This window comes from Chelonoidis abingdonii, chromosome 5, assembly GCF_003597395.2.
Source record: "Chelonoidis abingdonii isolate Lonesome George chromosome 5, CheloAbing_2.0, whole genome shotgun sequence".
Taxonomy (NCBI): domain Eukaryota; kingdom Metazoa; phylum Chordata; order Testudines; family Testudinidae; genus Chelonoidis; species Chelonoidis abingdonii.
In genome coordinates this window covers 56,790,517-56,813,370 of record NC_133773.1, presented here as the reverse complement: position 1 = coordinate 56,813,370, position 22,854 = coordinate 56,790,517, and the positions used below count along the sequence as shown (strand labels likewise).

At 40.3% G+C, this 22,854-nt stretch overlaps 1 protein-coding gene across 3 annotated transcripts in view; it reads left to right on the top strand.

The window, feature by feature from the left end:
* Positions 1-22,854, top strand: part of ANAPC10 (anaphase promoting complex subunit 10) — a 265,850-nt gene that overhangs the window by 73,277 nt on the left and 169,719 nt on the right. Inside the window, exon 6 of one of the 3 annotated variants that reach the window (XM_075066304.1) lies at positions 16,277-16,493. The exons of the other annotated variants lie outside the window; for them this stretch is intronic. Within the exon in view, the coding sequence (XP_074922405.1) occupies positions 16,277-16,336 (60 nt within the window). The 3' untranslated portion in view covers positions 16,337-16,493. Of the gene's footprint in view, positions 1-16,276; positions 16,494-22,854 lie in introns of those variants that run through there. 3 annotated transcript variants of the gene reach the window in all.

Below are 22,854 nucleotides of genomic sequence, written 5' to 3'. Positions count from 1 at the left end.
ACATGGGCAGTAATTTAGAAACACAATATTGGCATGTTCCTACCCCAGTCCTGAATTCAGGCTACTATTCCTACTAAAGAACCCATCTGTTGTTCACAACCATAAGTCTAGTCATTTATTTAGTAGTAGATTGAATGCAAACAATGGACAAAGAAAATAAAATAATTATTATTGACTTCAGGAGAAAACTGGATTAGGCCAAAGATAAAACTCCCGTTAATTTCAGTGGTAGGTAGATGAGGTACTGTTGTCATTCACCAAGTTTCAGCCAGTGACATAGATTACATTTGGTGTCAAATACTTGCTCTGCACCGCTATTCAGTTCTATGAATCAAAGATGCTAAATAACATATTGTGGGATGCAACATACTTGTTTTTCTTTCCATTTTCTTATTCTACAGATTACTTTTTCTGTCACATATTAGGCAAATGTATCCAGTTATTTTATTAACAATAACAGCTAATTAATAGTTGTCAAGAGAAAAGTATACATTTATTAAAAATGCACTGCCCTTAACATATTTCATAAACTCTTGAAAAAAATTATGGAAAATAAAATAGAGTGCACAATGCATCCTTGCTATGTGCTATAAAGCCACCCTTGTTGGCCTCACAGCTCCATTAAAGGTAATCATGAACCCGTGTTCTGCAACACATACAGTTCTTTAGCTTCAGGAAACTTCCTTTGCAGCATTCTGCAGTGTATTATAGTCATACAAAGTTGTGTTTTATAATGTACATCAATAATATACGTCTTTACCTCTCTCTTAATTTCCATTCAAAAAGGGACAAATCCTGAAAATCAGAACTGACTGTACACATCATCCCCATGGATTGTAGAGCAACTTCATGGCTGCAAGTCAGCACTGTGATTAGCCTGGATGAGATATGGGTGAGATTTTTCAAAGGTGCCTAAGTGAACTGGGAACACACATTCCAGTGAAACTCAATGGGACTTGTGCTCCTAAGTAGCGCACTTTTGAAAATCACACCCTTCTGGCTTTAGGCTTCAGAAGCTTGTATTCTTGCTCAACAGAGGGCATTGGCCAGTAGACGCTGTAATATCAAATCTAACAGCCCAGTCCTGTTTCATATGCTCTTGCATTGCCACAGCCAGACATGTCCTTGGAGCTGCAGGGGGTAAGCCATGGTTCCATGCCACATAGGCAGGATTTGCCCCCACAATGGAAAATTTTTTTTTCATGCAGCAGTGGAGTGCGGCATCAGCCTTGATGTCTTAGCCAGATTCCAGCTTTGTTGATTATCTTGCCAGCCTTTGTACGTTTTGCAGGTTCAATTGGATGTAATATCCTTTGATACCTGTACTAAACTGTAATGTTAAATTTCACTCCTTGCAGTGGCTGCACTTGCCTGGTGGTGGTTTATGTAATTCTCTGTGTAAAGTTTGTACAATACTTTAGTAGACGTTTGAGGTGATCTGGGATCTATAGGCTGAAAGCCCTTGTATAGATGCAAGAATATTATGATTATACATTACAAATATTTTTTTTCTTGCTCTTTGATATGCAGCATCAGTGCAAACAAATGCAAATGACCATTCTAAACCCTTCTTATAAGGTCAGTACATGTTTAAATCTTTAATGTATTATAGTTAATGTAAGCACACTGACTTGCTGCAGATTGGCTTCTGAGGAAAATGGCTTCCAGACAGAGGTGTCTGTTGTGGTGTTTTGATTGGTACTGGATTGGTTTTATTTATCTTAGATCCCCAAGTGCCTTCCTACTGGGTGGCCCTTTATTTATTTTGAAATAAACACAAACCACCGTTCTGTTCTGTAGATATGAAAATGGCAAGGTTTGATAGGGTACACATGTAATCTTTTTTTTTTTTTCCCCATAACCAACCCTCCAAAAAGGCATCAACAGTCTCATGTTCTCAGACAAACCTAATTAGGATGTTAGGCGCACACAGTAGGTATTGAGCAATATTAGAAATGGTTTCTACAGTTTTTTATGTTGCCTACGAATGAATTTGAATTTGTATAATTGGATAAAAATGAATAATAGGGATAACATTTTTTTACTCCAGACACTGATCTGTGCCCTAGGCATAAGTATCATGCTTCTTAGTTGTCTTCTGTGACCTTTCATTGAAAAACTGGAATACCATATTGCATCAACAAAGGGAGAAAGTCAACAACTGGCTGTGTTTTCCTTACGAGGCGATATTGGACATTTGAAACAGAGTTGATAATGGGAGATAATTTGCTATCTCAAAATATTATTTCTTATTTAATTTTGTGGACAAACATACTTCACCAGCAGGCTGGTTAATAAACTGCTTCTACTCCTGTGTGTTATTTGTTACTTTAAAATTACCAAACAACACAAACATTTACAGAACTTACTGTGTGGTGTATTCTAGAAGTAATGACACTACACTGTAAAGCACAATATTGTTAGATCAGTGTTTGGCTTACTATAGCTGAAAAACCTCCAAAACAAACAGCATGCCCAAAAGTTCAGATGATGAAATATAGTGATCATTGGTCTTGAATAACTTTGGTACCTGGGAGATAGAGGGTTATAAAAGGACCAAAAGCCTCACAAAGGTGTATCCTACAAAGAACAGTGCAGAACAATCCTGTCTGTGCCTTCTCCCACCAACCCAGCTGCCATGGTTGGGAGCCAGGGCTGGTGCTGGAGCCACAGTCAGGGCCGAGGCTGGGGCTGGAACCGCAGCAATCCTGGGAGCCTGGTGGCAAGGCCAGGGCTACACCTGGGAGCAGGTCTGGGGCTGGGAGTGGAGCCATGAGTCCGAGGCTGGGGCCGTAGTTGGGTGGGGTAGGAATGCAGCTGGGGGTAGAGCAGGCTAGGTGGTGCTCCATCCCGGCTGTCTGTGGTGGCTAGCCTGGGCCCCCACCAGCTCCCCCCAAATGTTTCTCCATGCCCCGCTAGGGTAGCGCACCCCGCAATTTTGGGACCACTGTTTTATAGGTTTATGGAGAGCCAGTTGAGTGAGGCTACTCAAACACTGATAGCATCTTTGTAAAAGTGATGTGTCTAACAATGAATTGTGCTAAATATTACATCTAACATTCAATAATGGGCTAATATTCTACACTAAGTCATTCTTGACTAATTTATGCTTTTCTCTAAAAGATGTTTCAAGCAATATTTTATAGTTGTGTTGCCATATATCAAGCTTCGGTTGCTTTCTTATAGTCAGTCATTTTGATTAGGGAGCAGACATCTTGGTTCAACCAGTAACATTTCTTTCTGCAAGAAAAGAAAAGATTAGCTATCTCGCAAGTGTCATTGTGAAGGTTTTGCACAAATGCATTGTACCTCCATATTTAGATTTCTTATATTCAGTTCCAATCACAAAGTCTTCCTTGTAGGCCCATAAATAACCCCAAACTGTTTTTACAGGCCTTTGCTATAAAGCTAGATATCCTCTTTACACCGGGACTCCTCTCCAACTGGAGACCAAGATTTTAACAGATGATTTTCTGTTATTACTGTAACAGTATCAAAATCTGATCACTTACCATGTAGCATGCTGTCCAAGAAACTGAAGCAAGGAGTTCAGCCAGCTGTTTGTTTTTCAAGTGTTATAACATTTTAAAGAATCATATGTTAAGTAGATGCCCATAGTAATACTATCAGGAACAGGAGGTGAAGCCAGGAGGCCACCTGTGTTGCATGATGATCTATTGCAGCCCAGTCAGAGCATCTGATATTCTATCATCCCCGGTGATTAATATATATATGAGTAGAAAGTGGAGGGAAGGATCTGTACTGATTCATTTGTAAAAGGTGAACAAACTTCTCTTTATTTTGTTGATTTGTTAATGAAACAGTATAGAAAAAAGCAGGCAACAGTTAAAAAATAAAAACAAAGTCAACAAAAATAAAGGCAGTTAATAGAGCAAAAGGAAAAACCATAGGGAGCAGTAGGGGGTACTTTACATATACTCTAATAAATTTTGTATGCCAGTCATCATCTTGACCACTCTTCCTGTATCTGTTACTCCTTTCCTTCACCCTTCACTTATCTTTCATCATCTCAGAATTTATATTGGTCAGGACAGATATTGTATCGGGAAAGAAGTGAGCACATTTTGGGTACTATTTAAGATAAATAATATAAGATTGGAAATTTAAGTTAATGCTGGAAGGAAAGACTTACGCTTGAGCTATCCTAAGAAATCATTAGCCCAAGTCCTAAGAATCTCTTGAATTTAATGAAAAGGAGCCCTTAATTAATTTAATGCCTATTGTGAAATATCCCAAAAGTTAAAACTACAGCTGGCCAAAACTAGGGATTTCCAATTGACGGGAATTTTAATAATTCAAACTTTTTCAATACAATTTGGAATTAAACCAAATTTTTTAAAATAAAAATTGTTTTGGAAACATGACACACAGAAATCAGTTCCCCAGGGCCATGGCAACAGCTGACTAACATTCTTGTCAGTTTCACTGCTGCTATGTAGATGCCGGTGTGAAACTGACAAAGAATGTTTATTTCACTTCGCAGCTGCCCAGACCTCCAGGGTATGCTTCTCTGTGGCAGTACTATGACACAAGGACTTCCAGACCAGCTGGCATCTAGGGCTACTCACTCGGTATTTGGTAGCCCAGAGAGACAGCTGGCCTGGGAATCTGGAAACCTTGGACCTGGAGTGCTGCAGCAACTCCGCTATGCACCATAGACCCTGGAAGCCCGGGCTCCCAGCAGCCTGCCAGATGAGTTAGCAGGTAATTCACAAAAACGTTTTGTTTCTGACAAAAACATGTCTGTCATACAAGATTCCAGGAACCTTGCAGGTGAATCAGTGAACGTAAGTTGTTTTCACAAAACAATTCAGGTTTGACAAATGATCATTTTCAGACTAGCTCGTGTTAAAACATTTCCTGCTAGCAGGACAGAGTAAAAAAGCCTTTAATTTAACTAAAAAGTGACCTCATTTTTGAGCACACACTACAGAGGTGGGGGACATAAATAAGGTAAAAGCTCACCATCAGTAAATCCTGACAGGAGGATACCTGATTTAGCACTTGTCAAAGAGAGTTGGAGTTGAGAGCTTAACTGGCAAACAACTTGTGTTTAGCCTATACTTCCACAGCAGTTAACTTGAGTTATCTACACTTGAGTTAACTTCCTTTGAATTAGTCTAGTTCAAGAGGGAGCAGCCACACTTCAAAATAGCACTTAAACTGCACAAAGTGATTGTGTTATCAGTTTGAGTTGTCCTAATTCAGGCTGTAGACTATAGCCCCTCATGGGCCAGTCAACATGAGTTAAAAGCAGCAACACACTCGAGTTAAAGGATTGTGTGTGTGGATGGAACTCAAGTTCTGGGCAACACTCAGTTTATAATTTGAGTTTTCACTGCAGTGAAAATAAGCCCTTTCATAGCAAAGGCTAGATTCTCCTGTCTGCTATGGGAGCTTTGTGCTGAGTTACAGATCTTATGTCAGTGCTGCTCCAATTTCTGCTGAGCTTGGGTGGCTAAGTAACATAGGGCCACATTAAGGCTCCCTGTGTCTTCCACTCCCTGCTGTGCCTAAGTCTGCTCAATGGTCTGTGAGGGGATGTTGGATGGGATGGGAACTGAGTTACTGCAGAGAATTCTTTCTTGGGTGCTGGCTGGTGAGTCTTGCCCACANGAAGTATTTATTTGACTATGAAAATGAATAATAAAATCAGGAGAGTACTCCCTTTGATATTTATTTGTGCTCCCCCAATGTATTCTGCTTTCAGTAAACCACACACTTTTGTACTGATGATAAATAATTGCACAATAACCGTTGTGTTATAAGGGGAAGCTAGAAGACCATTGGCTTCAGGTGTTCAGTCCTGTTGATTTAATGTACAGGTGTAACAATGGCTGGGTTTGAACTGACTTTTCATTTTTTTCTGAATTGGCATGTGTGGTCTTAATCTACACTGCAGCAACACCTATTAGGTAAGCTATATCAGCTGTGCTCTGAGTCAATTATACAGAGCCATTCTGCAAGAACAATAACGCCCTTTAGTATTTTGGAATATCACTTTCCTATAGACTGTAGCCATGTCCTGTTTTTCCAGATTACTCCCCATTTTTCTGTGCACAGTGAATGAAAGGGGAACCAACACAAGGTCTATGCACTTCTTAAATGCCACCAAAGCCCTCCAGATAGGCCCTTTCTTTGATACATAGGCCCTGAGATAGCTCCCTGCTCTTGGGTGAATTTCAGCCATTATGACTTGTGCTCAGCTGTTGTGCATTACTGTCTACTCATGGGACAGCATACTAGGACTTCTTGCTTTTGGATAATTTGCCCACTTATATTAAGCACTCAGAGCATATTCCAGTTTTTTCCATACTTTTTGTTGTCCAACAGATGGGATAATTGGGCCCATCAAATATAATAGTGCTAAACTACTAAATAAAAATAAGAGCCATTTTAAAATGCAGTATAAAAAGTATTGCTGAGTACTTCAAAGCTATCAGCAAAAATCATTTCTTAGCAGAGGCTGGTGTGATGGGGTGTTCACCCCAAGCTACCCTGGAAGCAGAAGAGTATAGTGATCTGGCCAGGGGGCTAAATCACAAAGACAGTGTAGCTTGAGTCACAGGGAACAAGAGAGAGATAGCAGGGCTAGCAGCAGAAGGGTGGGAGCTGCAGGGGTGTGCCTGTGGACGGGGCAGCATGCAGAGCCACCTGGCTGCACCTACATGTAGGAGCCAGAGGAGGGACGTGCTGCGGCTTCTGGGGGCTGCTTGAGGTAAGCACTGCATGGAGCCTGCACTCCATGAGCCTCTCCCACGCCCCAACCCCCTGCCTAGCTCTGATCCCCCTCCTGCCCTCTGAATCCCTTGATCCCAGCCCAGAGCACCCTCCTGCATCCCAAACCCCTCATCCCCCAGAACCTGCACCCCAGCTGGAGCCCTCACCCCCCCAGCCCCCCTCCGCATACACACACACACCCATACCACTCCCCTGTCCCAGCCCGGAGCTCCCTCCCGTATCCTGAACTCCTCATTTCTGGCTGCACCACGGAGTCTGCACCTCCAAAAAGAGCCCTCTCCCCCTCCCCCACCCGAACCCCAATTTCGTGAGCGTTCATGGCCTGCCATACAATTTCTATTCCCAGATGTGGCCCTCGGGCCAAAAAGTTTACCCACCCCTGACCTAGATGCCCCACTGCGATTGGTGTGCCATTGTGTTAGGCTCTGTACAAATGCATAGTAAGAGACAGTCTCTGCCTTAAAGATCTTACAGTCTTGCTGCAGCTCCCCAGATGAACAAAAGGAATACTACTACTTCCTTTCTCTCTCCCTTTTCTACTTAGGCCCAATCCTGAAAAGATTTACACACATGCTTCATGTTAAGCACGTGAATAGTCCAGTTGAAATGAATGGGACTATTCACATGCTGAAAATGAAGCATGTATTTAAGTCTGTACAGGATCATGGCCAAAATAAAAAAGGTAGGAGGAAGGAAGTGTTATTATCCCTATTTTATAGATGGTGAGCTGCAGCGCAGGGAGATTAAGTGACCTATTTAAACATACACAGGAAGTCTGTGGCATAGCTGGAAATTGAACCCAGATCTAAATCCCAGTCCTTTCTTTCCTGTGAAATAAATTTTCTACTAACATTATAACTCTAAAGGCTAGTTTTGCAGTAATGCTGTTTCAGTATATATTTCAGTTTCAGACATAAAATGCATTTTATTTTTGTGTTTCTTGTATTGTATTTTAGTCTTCTAAAACAAATACTGTTGCCTACATTGTAATCTTAGTTATGTTAGAATAAATCTTGAACAGTATAACTTATTGACTTCACCTGGTTTCCTGCAGGTTAAACCTGTGTAACTCAGAACAGAGTTTGGGTCTACAGCTATAACACTCAGAGCATGCTCTATCAGGGAATCCATTCTTGACATGCATCTTACGTATGTATACCCTTCATGTGGACATTACTCCTTTCATTTGAGACAATCAGGAGAGCATTTGAATCTTTTTAGAAAGATGAAAATGCAGGTGAATTAGTCTAATACATTATGCTGAGGGCTTATCACTCACACTGCCCTGTTAAGGATTACAGGTCTGATGCTGAGCTCCCACAACTTCAGTAGGAATTGATGGAATTTCACAGCTTTCAGACACAGTTTCTGCCCACACAGATATACCTGCCCTAAGGCTGAACGTGCACCTGGTAATGCTTTCCAATGTAGGAGTGAGGCTCTTCTCAGATGTCTGTTGCTGCAGGAGCAAAGTGTGGAAGATGGGATAGGGAGCAAGAGTTCAAAGCAGTGCTAATGGAGAGGTGAAATGGGAAGGTGGGAATGTGATGGGTTGACTGGGGTTGGAGGAGAAGTGGGAGCTTGCAGTAGCAAGAAAGGCAACTACAGTGCCTCAGACTTGACTGTTCGAAAAGCCTGATTTTCAGTTCCCATGGATGTCAGCTGGAGTTGAGGATGCTCAGCACATCTGACAAATCATGTTCTAAGTTTCTTGACTTCTACCCTATTATGTTTTAGCTTTGACCTGTAGATTATAGAATATCAAGGTTAGACAGGACCTCAAGAGATCATCTGGTCCAACCCTCTGCTCAAAGCAGGACCAATCCTCAGACAGATTTTTACCACACTATCCCCTGCAAAGATTGAACTCACAACCCTGGGTTTAGCAGACCAATACTTAAACCACTGAGCCATCCCTCCCCATCTTCCAAGTGCATCATGTGTGTTTGCATATTTTTCTTTGATATGGACACTCCTGCCTATCATTTAGTAGCATTTAGTTCTCATAGTTCTTGTTAAACCTTATTTTTCTAGATGTATAAACCCTCCCTGTCCCACCTCACTTCAGTGCAAGCCTTGGTCAGTGAAGCACAGGCAGCAAGCTTTCAAGCTCCAAACCAGTGAAATATTGAAACTACTATATTATATTATTTTTATTTTGTTGTCATCTTCTTTTCCTTCTGTGACTTTCAGCATTTATCTAATCTTGGAAAGGAAGACAGTAACGAGTAATTCAGTAATTGTTGGAGAGGTATTTCATGCACATAAGAGCCAACAGGAGTGTGACTAGAACATATGTAAAAACAGTTCCGTCTGTAAGTGGTATGTTTGATATTAGTGCATCTGAAACTTTCCAGAAGGTCTGTCATCACACATTTGGTTATCTACAGACAGCTGTGGGATTTTTAAAGGCAGATAGAGCTCTTCTTCCTGCCCTTCTTCCCACACACGAAGCTGTCTTTTGACATGCAAACTCACACCACTCTTGAGATCAAGAGTGCTTTTAGGATTCCAGCTGTCTGAAGTGTGAATTGTCCATCATTGTTTTTACAGGCACTTCTGAAGCAAAGTTGTCAGTTCAACACTTATTCTTACCCTGGTTATCCCTACTTCCTCCTGTCCAGTAATTTCACCACAGCACCTGTCCAGTAATTTCACCACAGCATTTCAACAAACATACAAACAAACCACAATGAGGCACCAATCTGTTATTGGAGCTCTACATCACATTTATTTTATGAGAGAGACAAGGTGGGTGAAGTAAAATCTTTTATTGGACCAACTTCTGTTGGTAGAAGTTACAAGCTTTCAGGCTACACAGAGCTCTTTCTGTGTGTAGCTCAAAATCTTCTACCTTCCACCAACAGAAGTTGGTCCAGTAAAAGATATTACTTCACCTACTTTGTCTCTCGCAGACTGAGAATAACTGGGAAAACACTGCATTCATTTTATACACCTTTTGGATATTATGCACTTTATTCTTGTGGGAGCAGCAATATGACCTTAAATACCACAGTGGTGGAAATAACAAACTTAGAGCGCTCCAGGCTCAGTTCTGTTAAAAATCAGGCCACTTATTTAGGTGCCTAAATATGAACTTAGGAACTGAACTTTAAGCACTCCCTTATGAATATGTTGACCCTAATACCTATGAAGTATCTGAGACAGTCAGATGTTCAGGGCTGTGTAAGTGCTTAGTGTTGTTATTATTGGCCAGATTGTCCTCTCCAGAATGAAAAGCTTATTTTGTAAAAAATTCCACAAGGAATCCCTCTTGGAGTTTGCTCTGAAGTGTTATCTTGTGGGAGTGGTTGGACCCTTTCTGTGGAAAAACCATTCAAAATTGGAGCTGTGAAGAGGCACTATACCCCCCCTACACACACACACACACATGCACACTCATTATCAGTACTCCTGGTTCTCTGTAAATATGGCTTCAGTGGAGCGGTGTTAGCAGGGACCCCTTCTGGCTGTGGCTTCCCAGGTGTTGAATCTGGGGAAAAGTTAATATAGCCTGGGCTCTATTAAGTTTTCCATGTAATTTTGTGGGGCTCCACAAAGTTGGGGGAGTGAGGGGACATGGGGAGGAAGAGGAATGGTACGCTCCTCCTCCATGGAGACATCTGTTTGTGTAGAGCCCTCCACACCTGAATTCATCATTGTTATTAATACAAATTAGAGGACGGGATTTGTGAAATTCGTTGAAAATATTAAGTTCTATGTAAGTGCTAAGAATGACTATTATTTATTTCATTATTCCATTCAGAAATGTTCCTACAGATGTGAAAATATTCTGGGTATTATTCTTCTGGAAAGAATTCTGTTAAATTAATTAGCTAGGTCTACATCATCCCTTATAGAAAAACGTGTCATTTAAGGAATGGGAAACAACAATGTTCCTCGAACAGAACTTTCCTCTATAATGTTAAGTTATGAATCTTATAGGCCTCGATTCAGCAGGTCATCTCAATACACGAATGCACTTAAGTACGTGCTTATGTTTAAGTGCTCTGCTGAATAGGTATGAACTTAAGCATGTGCTTAAATGCTTTCCTGAACTGATTTAACAGGAACATGGTTGATCTTTTGTCCTCCAAAAAGTAGATTAAGTGACTCAGTCAATGTAGCTTTAAGATATTCCTTTGTGCTACCCTGTTAATACATACTTTGGATGCACCATGAAACCAAGCGTTCTCAGCCACTTGAGTAGTATATACATGAACCAGTAAAACAACCTTGGAATGTCTTAATGTATGGCTCTTGATAAATGTCATCCTGTTAAAAGTTAAATTGTTAAATGTTATCTTTGGTAATTACTTTTTTTCTCATTTTGAATGTGGCCAGGAGCGGAGAAAATAGCAGTTAACAGGGTTTGTTTTGTTGTTTGTTTAATTTAAATAATTTTATTTGCATTTTTCTGTTTCTCTGACTTCAGTCATCCTTCTTTTCCTGTAGATTGCACTACTTCTTCACCAACAACTTGAAGCTTTGCTTTTCTATTAGAAACTCTAAACTGAAAGCTGTTTTATGATAACTTTTAATGATCATGAATAGACTTGAACAATGGAGCCAAACCTTCTGAAACTTTGCAGAGGGGGGCTCAGATCTAGCTCCAGTGTTCACGGTTCAGATTCTCTTCTACCAATGAGCAGGATTCCGATTATAAATTCATAGAGTATAAAGCCAGAAGGTACCATTTTGATCATCCAGTCAGATCTGCTGCATAACAGAGGCCATAGGTCTTTCCTGAATTAATTTATGTTCAAACTATAGCATATATTTTAGAAAAACAGCCAGTTTTGTTTTAAAAAATGCCAGTGATGGAGAATCCACTACTGGCCTCAGAAAATTGTTCCACTCTTAAAAAAGGTGCCTCATTTCTAGTTTGAATTAACTTCCACTTTCAGCCATTAAATTCTGTTATATCTTTAACTTTTAGGTTGAGGGGCTCACTATTACCATGGTTCTGTTATTCAGGTAGGTACTTATAGACAAGACTGCTCAGAGGATTCAGGGAGCCTGGGGCAAAGCAATTTTGGGGGCCCCTTCCATAAAAAAAAGTTGCAATACTATAGAATACTATATTCTTGTGGGGACCCCTGTGGGGCCCGGGGCCTGGGGAAAATTGCCCCACTTGCGCACCTGTCTGGGCAGCCCTGCTTATAGACTATGATGAAGTCACTCCTCAACCTTCCTTTGATAAGCTAAACAGATTGAGCTCATTGAGTCTGTCACTATAAGGCATGTTTTCCAATTCTTTAATCATTCTCTTTCCTCTTCTCTGAACCCTTTCACATTTTTCAACATTCTTCTTTAAGAGTGGACAACAAAATTGGACACAGTATTCCAGCAGTGGTCACATGAGAGCCAAATACAGAGGTAATATAACCTCCCTACTCAGTATTCCTCTGTTTATAGATCCAAGGATCACATTGCCCTTTTGACCACAGCATTGGACTAGGAGCTCATGTTCAGATGTGGTGAAGCTTGGTAGCCTATGACCAGACTTCTAAGTTATACTCAAGACCTGTTCATTCCATGGGAAGCTGGACCTCTTCGGTGGAAATTCTGCAGCAGCTTCTGTTAATTGGAAAGAAAGAAGTATTTATTTGACTATGAAAATGAATAATAAAATCAGGAGAGTACTCCCTTTGATATTTATTTGTGCTCCCCCAATGTATTCTGCTTTCAGTAAACCACACACTTTTGTACTGATGATAAATAATTGCACAATAACCGTTGTGTTATAAGGGGAAGCTAGAAGACCATTGGCTTCAGGTGTTCAGTCCTGTTGATTTAATGTACAGGTGTAACAATGGCTGGGTTTGAACTGACTTTTCATTTTTTTCTGAATTGGCATGTGTGGTCTTAATCTACACTGCAGCAACACCTATTAGGTAAGCTATATCAGCTGTGCTCTGAGTCAATTATACAGAGCCATTCTGCAAGAACAATAACGCCCTTTAGTATTTTGGAATATCACTTTCCTATAGACTGTAGCCATGTCCTGTTTTTCCAGATTACTCCCCATTTTTCTGTGCACAGTGAATGAAAGGGGAACCAACACAAGGTCTATGCACTTCTTAAATGCCACCAAAGCCCTCCAGATAGGCCCTTTCTTTGATACATAGGCCCTGAGATAGCTCCCTGCTCTTGGGTGAATTTCAGCCATTATGACTTGTGCTCAGCTGTTGTGCATTACTGTCTACTCATGGGACAGCATACTAGGACTTCTTGCTTTTGGATAATTTGCCCACTTATATTAAGCACTCAGAGCATATTCCAGTTTTTTCCATACTTTTTGTTGTCCAACAGATGGGATAATTGGGCCCATCAAATATAATAGTGCTAAACTACTAAATAAAAATAAGAGCCATTTTAAAATGCAGTATAAAAAGTATTGCTGAGTACTTCAAAGCTATCAGCAAAAATCATTTCTTAGCAGAGGCTGGTGTGATGGGGTGTTCACCCCAAGCTACCCTGGAAGCAGAAGAGTATAGTGATCTGGCCAGGGGGCTAAACCACAAAGACAGTGTAGCTTGAGTCACAGGGAACAAGAGATAGATAGCAGGGTTAGCAGCAGAAGGGTGGGCCGCCCCAGACGTGGCTACAAGGAGGTGCCCCTAGCGGTGAATAGAATGCCCCATGACACTGGTCTTTAAAGTCAAATGAAATTGTACAGGAAACATTGGGGATACCTGAAAGTGATTGTCTAAAGACAAGCATTGCCTATTGGAAGGGTTCCAGATTCAGATTTCATTGTATTAACCTAGTGTGAAGAAGACTAACAGGAGTGCCATCCACTCCTGTCCTCTAACTTTTTAGACTCAGTTAGCAAATTTTAATGAACATTTAAGAATAAAAAAGGTGTAGGCAGTGGCAACGAATGCAGAAAAAGGAACTAATGAGAGGCATATGTATGTAACAAAGAGCATATCTCATGGTCTTTTATTGTTGGAACCCACACCTTCCCATCCCCAATCCCTCCACTCTGCTTATTGGCATTCCATGTGTTCTATGTCTAGTTTAGAGCTCTCATTGAACTCAACTCTAAACTCTCATTGATGGCAGTGAGAGTAAAACTAGGCTTTCAGTTTGTAATTCCTTGGACAGAGAGCTATCATTTTTTTTAAAAAGAAAGTTGTCTCTAAAGTACCCTGCACATATGTGATGCCATGTAAATAATCAAGGAAAGGTAGGGCCGTAAAGGACCTTAAGTGGTCATCTAGTCCATCCTCCCAGGCTGAGTCAGGACAAAGTATACCTAGACCATCCCTGACAGATGTTTGTCTAACCAGTTCTTAAAAACATCCGATGATGGGGATTCCACAACCTCCCTTGTTAACTTATTCTAGTACTTAACTATCCTTATAGTTAGATATTAGGAGACACTTTCTATTCTCAATCTTCCTTGCTGCAGATTACTTCTTGTCCTAGACTGGTTGGACGTGGAGAATAATTGATCACTGTCCTCTTTGTAACTGTTTTAATGTATTTGTTAGGGTAACTGTTACCAGGTCCCCCCTCAGTCATCTTTTCTCAAGAGTTTTTTTTAACCTTTCCTCGTAAGTCATGTTTTCTAAATCTTTTATATTTTGCTGCTCTTTTCTGGATGCTCCGATTTGTCCACATCTTTCCTAAAGTTTGCCCACACATACTCTTAAGTAAGTTCATACAGTTTAATGGCTCTGATACTTGTCATCCAAGCACAACAGAGGAAGGGGTCCTTATGGTGAGATGGGGAGTGCTAGGAACCTGGCTATCAATATTCAAAGTTCCAGGAGAAGAGATTAATGTAGTTGAAAAATCATCCTCACCACTACCCTTAGCTTTAAAGTCCTCACCCTCAATCAACAGTTGCTTTCTTGCTGTCAATTTCTAAGACATGCTTAGAATGTATCAGAGAGTAGCACTTCAATTTCTCCTTCCACAGATTGGTGTTATGCTTAAGTAATGAGGTTAACAATCCATATGTGCAGCAATAGGATAAAATGAATAGGTTTGGAGTTTTTTTCACACTAGATGTTTGTTCAGTATCAGCATTTCCGCAGGGAGGCACAAATCTAATGTCCAATCTGGAAACAATGTCTCTCCATTTCTACTTTTCCTGCCTCCACTGGATTCGCTGCCACAGTACTTTAAGTAGTAGCTTACAAAGGGCAGAGATAGTATTCAATACATTTTGATACAATATTAGGTACTTCAGATATCAGGCAACATTTCCAATCCAGCTTTAACTGGGCGCACGGACAACTTTTCAGGAATAATTAACTCCACTTGGACGTCTCAGTACCTGAGTGCAACTAAAAGTAGTTACATGCCAAGGGACTTTAATTAAACCCACAACTAATTAGAAGTATAAAACTGCACTTGCAGGTTCCTAACAAAAGGCTAGTTTTTGAAAATCTGGTGCTAGTATGAAGGAAAAAACTCTGACTTCGTGAATGCCTGAAATGTTTTGCTTGCTTTTCTGTTTACATTTTTGTCTGTGTAACGTTCAACGTTCAATCTGATTGATTAAAGCCAGTTTGTTATTTTTAATAATATAATGAAATATAATTTAATGCAACAGCATTACTTTGATATCAGTGTGAATACTTTATATTTACTAAAATACAGCTTTGCTGATAACATAGTGAAAAATGAAGGGACAAACTGGTTTTTCTTTGGCCTGGTTGAACAGATGTTTCCAGCCAAATTTAGTACCCAATATCGCTTTCATAACAGGCCTGATCCTGCAAATGCAGTCCTTACATGGACAAAGCTCCCATTGACTGCAGATCCAACATCTATAAAACAGCAAAATCACTGTACTGAAGAAAACCACACTTCAGTGTTTGCTCTTAAAATTCAGACTGAACATTTCACTAGTATTTATTTTATCTATCAGAAAATGTAATATATTTTTATCAACTTTGTTACTGATAGCATTTTTTCTAATTCTTTCCACCATATACAGGCTTTTGTCACTTCTCAGAAGTACCCAGTACATTATCCAACCCTAAAATATCTCATATTAAACTTTTCTCTTTCCAATATTCTCCTAGGGTTCTAAATTATAGCATTTAGTTCTGAAGATTAAAGCACAACCAGTCTTCAGACAACTCTAGAAGAACAGACCAAACATTCATACTAGCCGTCTTGGTTCTGGATACTGAATAGTGGTAGCATACCCAAATGAGAGGCACTATGCCTAGTGCTAAGATAGATATTTGATTTAACAAAGTAGTTAATAACCAGGCAACATTCTGCTTAATCTGAGAATTAGTCTGCTCTGTGACCCAGAAAAAACCAGAGATTTAAAAGTTAAGTAAGTCTTGCATCTGGGCAAGGATCTCTTCCTACAAAGTTCTACTTCTCTCTCTATTTTCTTCACTCAGTATATCACCTCCTTTTTGAGGATGTGGGTGCGGAGGAAAAGACCTGTTAAATGGCCCATCATATGATACTAGTTCCTGGCTAGTCTACTAATACACTAGCATTTTTTAAGAAGAGATGTTTTGCTTTCCTTCAGGCCAGGTGTGATTGTCAGGATACTTTTCTGAGTTACAGCATGGACACATCTATGAAGTGAAACTTTAGAGGGAGAACCTGAAGCAGCAGAATTTGGGCTTGAGGTCAGTTTGTACGCTGGAGACTGTGAGCAGCCAAATATCTGGAACGCCAAAATCTACTTGTAAAATGCATGAGCTTTTCAATATGTAGTAAATCAGTGACTGAAGGAACTGGAACACCGTGGAGAGCTACCTATTAATCACCACATGAGTGGCAGCAAATAATCTAAACCTGATCTAATTTAAGGGAGAATCAAGTTCTCACTATAAGGGTGAGTCAACACTCAAAAAATTAGGATCAGTTTTAAAGCCACAGCCAGCTACGGTGCAGCAGTGTCAGTCCTAAATGGACAGTGTAAAAAAGGCTCAAGCATTTTTACTAACATGTCATGAAGTAAATTGGACTAGTTACAGGGTATGGCACCATTTGCTGTGAGTCTGGATGGTAGAAGTGGGTTCTAAGTAAGGCACTGTTAATGCCTATTAATGCCAGCACAAACACACCATGTCCTGTAAGCAATAAAGATGAATATGAGTCAGAACTCAATGCTGTGGATCGTAAGGAACCCTAGAGGCTTTTTGGATATCCTCATTAAAGAGCAAGTCAAATTCAACCATAAAAGAGCATCTTGGAAGGAGCAATGGAGAGTTGGATTCTTTTGTTTAATGGGCTGTGGGAATGAGACAGGTCTGTCTGAAGGAAAATATACTGTCATTTTGAGCCAGTATCCAAGAGGCCACCTCTAGATACTGATGTGGAAGCAAGCACAGCTTAATATAAAAGTAAGTTTAACTAAGTTCTCCCAAAGATGTCTGAACTTGGAGAACACCTAACCCACAAAAATAGACAGCTAGGAGGAGATGCCTTCCCCCTTTTTAACCAATAGCCTAGTGGTTAAGGCCCTCATACATGATGTGGGAAACATGGATTCAAATCCCCACTCTGATGGATTTAGAACAGGGGCTTGAACTAAGGTCTCCTACTTTTCAGGTGAGTGCATTAACCACTGGTTATAGAGCCATTCTCATGCTCTTTCTGGCCCAATGACTAAGTATTCCATACACAATGGAACAACTTCAACAGCAGAGACTGAGGGAAACTGACCACAGAATACCCTCACGTAGCTGAGTAGTTAGGTAATCACCTTGGAGATGGGAGTTCTGGGATCAAGTCTCTGTTCTGAGCATGCGTACTGGATCAGGCCCAGCAGGTAGAGGAATGTCTAGTTTGTGAATCCCACTGGGAGTTGGTCACCAAGCTGCTTGGCAGTGTGAGGATTTAGGCATATTTGCACATACCCATCAGCATATGTTTAGGGACCTACAGGACTTTACTGGTGGAAACTTAGGGGCCTAGGGACTATAAGTGCCTGTATTAAGCAGCAGCTGAGTGGTGGTCTTGTGAATGCCAGTGGCACTTAAATGGCAGCCTTAGGCATCTACACTGGCAGTTAGATGCCAAAGTTCTCCTTGTGAATCTAGTCCCAACCCTGACTCTGGATAAAAGGGTAACTATTTGCTGCTGCTGTCTTGCTTTGGTGTCCTAATTAACTTTGGAGATAATCTGTTTTACTTTTAAATATGTATCCTGAATTCCTACAGTCCCAATCCTTTACTCAGACATTACTCAAGTAAAACTCCCCAAACTCCTTTGAAATCATTGGAGTCACTCTGGAGTTACACCCAGGTAACTGAGTGGCTGAGCATGGAAGGAATAAGGCAGAGGTTCTCAAACTTTTGTAGTGGTGACCCCTTTCACACAGCAAGTCTCTGAGTGCGACCCCCCCTTATAAATTAAAAACACTTTTTTTTATATTTAACACTATTATAAATGCTGGAGGTGAAGCAGGGTTTGGGGTGGAGGCTGACAGCTTGTGACCCTCCTGGTAATAACCTCATGGACTCCTGAGGGGTCACGACCCCTGGTTTGAGAACCCCTGGAATAAGTCTCCCATAGTCACTTTTGCCTGAGTGAGGGCTTGGGCACTCCAGAATGAACGGAAGTAAGATGAAGTAGAGCATGATGCTGTGTTTCAAGAGCCTAACTTGCTTAGTCAGTTCATGGCTGGTAGAGTTGCAACCTTTGGACTCACATTCCCAAGTTTTGTCAATATATGTAAATGAATATTAAGTATTGATTCAGTGAACAGTTATGAACTACTGTAACATAACAGAGTACATGTTAAAGGCAAATGAACTCTAAACACTCACTTATAGTGAAGCATAGTTATTTTATGATTTTGCTAAATGCTTTAACTACATCAGTGTTCTGCCTTCATTTATATTAAATACTGAGGTGTTTTCTGGAGCATGAGGTAATAACCTAAAATACAGTTAAGCTCTCTATAAAATTAAGGGTATATAGTTAGCCCTCTAAGGATGGGTCTGCTGAGGCTTCCAGTCACTGTTATTGGGTGGTCCACTGTTGTGGTGGAATACTTAAAAAAAATACCTATTTAGATCTGTAAGGTGTTTTTATAAAGCCTCGTTAAACACTCTCTTAAATAAAGTAAATTTAAGTAATCCTTTGCCTGACATGCTTGCTGTAGCTTTTGACATTTCAAGAAGTTGCCTTAAGAATCAGCCAAACAATTACCTGTAACAGGTTTTCTCTTTTCTTCAATACCTACGAAGAATGAACAATCCGAGCAGCCAGTCAGGAAGTGCATAACTGTAACATATTTTTATATAAGCAGAAACATCCAAGCAGTGCATATGGTGCTACTATTGATCAAAGACAGGACACAAATCCAGACAGAATTAGATATGAAAAAAGAGAGTAAGGATGGTGTTTTCAAAAGCGCTAAACATCACCTAACTCTGCTTCCAGTGAAGTCAGTAATAGAATTCCCATTGATGAAAATGGGAGCCGAGTTAGGCCTGCACTGAGCACTTTTTGAAAATCTCACTCTAAAGCACATTTTACTATACAAAATTCCATAAGGAGCAAATTCCATACATATGCAATGGGGCATGAAGGGTCAATACATTTCACCTCTGGAAATCTGGGTACTAATACTCATTAAACTCACAGGCTGAAATTCATCCCTGTTTAAAGAGTAGAGCAGAAGGCCTATGCACCATGTAAACCTTATTCTGAAGTCTCAAATGAGACTTGAATGGTGTTTAGGCCTTTCATTGGGGCCACCCCTCCTCCCAGGAACCCCTTGGACCCAGAACTATGCAGCAGAGACACCCCAAGCTAGGGACACTAGAGCCTAGACTGCCTCCTCACCATCCCAGGCTATGATCTTACAGGCAAACTGCAGGAGAGCAGTCAGACAGAGACTCCAACCAATAGCACCAGAAGCAGCCAAAGCTGGTACCTTTGGACTCTGGAAACTCCAGTCCAAACTTTCTCTGCCCTGTGCTGATTGGCTGTTTGCTCCAACTTTCCCCCTCCCTCACAGTCTGTTCACCCCAGCTTTACTCCACACCTGCCCCTGTCTTCACCTACCCTTGTCTCCCTCATCCCTTCCTTTTTCTTTCCATTTAGCTCAGTGGTTCTCAAACCTTTGTATTGGTGATCCCTTTCACACAACAAGCACACAGTGCAACCCCTCCCTTATAAATTAAAAACTTTTTTTATATTGAACGCTACTGTAAATGCTGGAGGCAAAGTGGAGTTTGGGGCGGAGGCTGAGAGCTTGCGACCCCCATGTAATAACCTTGTGACCCATTGAGGGGTCACAACTACCAGTTTGAGAAGTCCTGATTTAGCTGATACCCTCCCTCCAAAAAAGAACAAAGAAAAAGAAAGAAAATAAATCATGGACCTAACATGACGTTTGCTGCCATCACATTGTTTGCTCTGCTTGTGTGTTATACCCGTTTCCTCACCCTGTGTCTGTCCTTTCTGTTTAGACAATACAGTCTCATTGTTTCCTTGCACTCTCCAATATGTGTGTATCCATTTGTCATCTCTGGTCTATTAGATTGTAAACTCTTTGGGTCAGGACCATCTTTTGGTTCTGTGTTTGTACAGGTCCTAGCACAGTGAGGTCCTTTTCCATAACTGGGGTTCCTAGGTGCTACAATCATCATCATTAATAACATTCTTGGTTTAACATAATCTTAACTGAGAATAGAATCTAGGTTTCTGGCTTTATTAAGTGCTATTTGAATCTGAGCGTGTAGTATTCTCTAGACACTCTGAGACTGTTCTGTAGTTGTTAATGTTAAAAACTAAGTTTTACTTTATTTTTACATAGAAATTTAAATAGAAAAACATCAGATTACATTTATGGCAAACAGAAATTTTAGTATTTTTAAATATTCATGTTTATTGAGTGAAATCAAAAAGTATTTGAAACAGAAAAATGGCATTCTTTGATACTTTAAGTGGAACCAGAGAAAATGGTTTAACTGTAACATTTCAAGAAAATGTAAATTCAATTATCTGAACTCCCTCGAAACCTCTGAAAACCCCTCAATATGGGTTTTATAGTGAAAATCGAACATTTCTTTAATTGCAGGATAACCAAGTCTACAGAAAATGTTTAAAGAAAGGAGTTTGAGGCTATATTATTGGCTATATTAGAGCTGTAGTACAAAAAACAGAATGCAAAATCTGTCCAAACAAAATACGTAGTTGACAGTTATTTCATTTCAATATTCTCTGAAACACATATACTGTACTGAGGTTTGATCTCATTTTCAACCTACAAGCAGTGGATGAGTAAGCAGCCTATAAAATAATTTGATATCCATTCCAACACTTCCTACCCACCTCTTGAAACAACATTTAATAATATATTCCAAGACAACCAGTGAACTTGTGAAAAAGTAATAATCTAGGGTCTTGATTAGCAATCATTTAACAGAAAGAATTCTCCCTTCTGTTCTGTTCTTGTGTGTATTCCACTAAAACGGGACCGTTGTATTTAGCCCACCTTGCTCTCTTTCAATTTAAGCCCCGAGGAGCCCTCACAAGTAAAAAGTAAATGAAATTCATACATATTTTTCATAAGGGGCTGAAGTACTCAGCCATTTTTTATATGTGAGAGCATATAAAGCCTACAGAATGCAATGCTATAAAAATATATTTATTAAAAGCTACGACGTGTATCTGAAATACACACATTAAAACATACACACATTATGCTAGAAAACATAAACACTCGGCACTGTACATAAATTCATACTGTGACTATCATGCAGTTTTGTACACTGCGTGTTGAAAATTCACTTCTACTGCTATGCAAATTCAATGATATGGCAACTGTTAATTCACTAGAACTAATTTACAGCAGTTGAGGATCTGGCCTCATGCTTTTACAGTTGCATTCAATAGATTAAAATTAAAGTACATCTAAAATCTACCAAACACTGAAAGGTTAAATCTTCTAGTATTGATTTTTAACAACTGATATGTAGCATAGGATTTTATTAATTTTTAAAAATATTTTCAAATCTAAGGAACGTTCCACCCAGAGCATGATGTGTACTCCTTTTTCTATATAGCATCTCCAGGGTACAATCCTGCTCTCAAGTCAGTGGCAAAGTGTCCATTCACTCCAGTGGAGCAGGATCGGACCCTGACCCTCTAATGGGAAACTTCTAGTATTGGAAATTACTCCACAAAATCAAATATTTCAAATGTTTTCAACCCTACCTTGTATTCTTTTGGAGATGTTTCCAGAGGTACAATATCATGCATAGGATAGTGTCTATGGCTAGGACACAGCTCCTGTGACAAAGAATCATGGAAGTTAGAGATACGGAGGATTATTGAGTCATCCAGTGCATATACCTACCAGTGCAGAATTATTCACTAGAGTATATTCTCCTGTATATTGCTCAGACTCAAATATTTCAGGCAATGGGTTTCAACTATTATTTCCCTTTCAAAACTATTCCACAGGTCATAGGTCTCACATTAAGAAATTGTTCCTAACATTCAGCCTAAATGTACCTAATGGCCAAAACCTTAAACATTTCCTCTTCTTCCTTAAAGTAAAATTATGCCCTCCACCCTTTGGATCCATGCAGAAAGGCCTGTACAATTGCAGTCTGTGCACTTAGGACAGGAAAGGAATGTGCCTACAGTGGCACTACCTTCTGTAAGGGCTTGTCTACATGAACAGTTGGTGCACAGCAAGCTGAGGTGTAAAACTACTCCACACTAGCCTGCTGGACACTAACAGTTCCCCAGGGCACTCTTGATCTACTTCAGTTTTAAAGTGGGGTAGATCAAAGCATAATAGGGAACTGTTACAATGTGGCATCAGGGTCCACGCTGACACTTAGTGAGCAGCAGAATAGCGTGACATACATTTACACCCCAGCTTGCCACAAACTAGGTGTTCATATGGACAAGACCTAAGGTCTTCTGCAAGGTGCTGGCAACTCCTGGAGAGACTGAGTACCCTCAATTCCTATTGAAGCCAATGTAAATTGGAGGCACTCAACACCTCCAGGAGTTATTCAGAACCTTGAATAATCCGGATGTAAAGGGAGGAAGGCCATGGTTCTACTTCTTTACACACCAGCCTTCTGTGGTGGCCCTCTTTGAAGGACCACGCACTGCAAAAAGCAC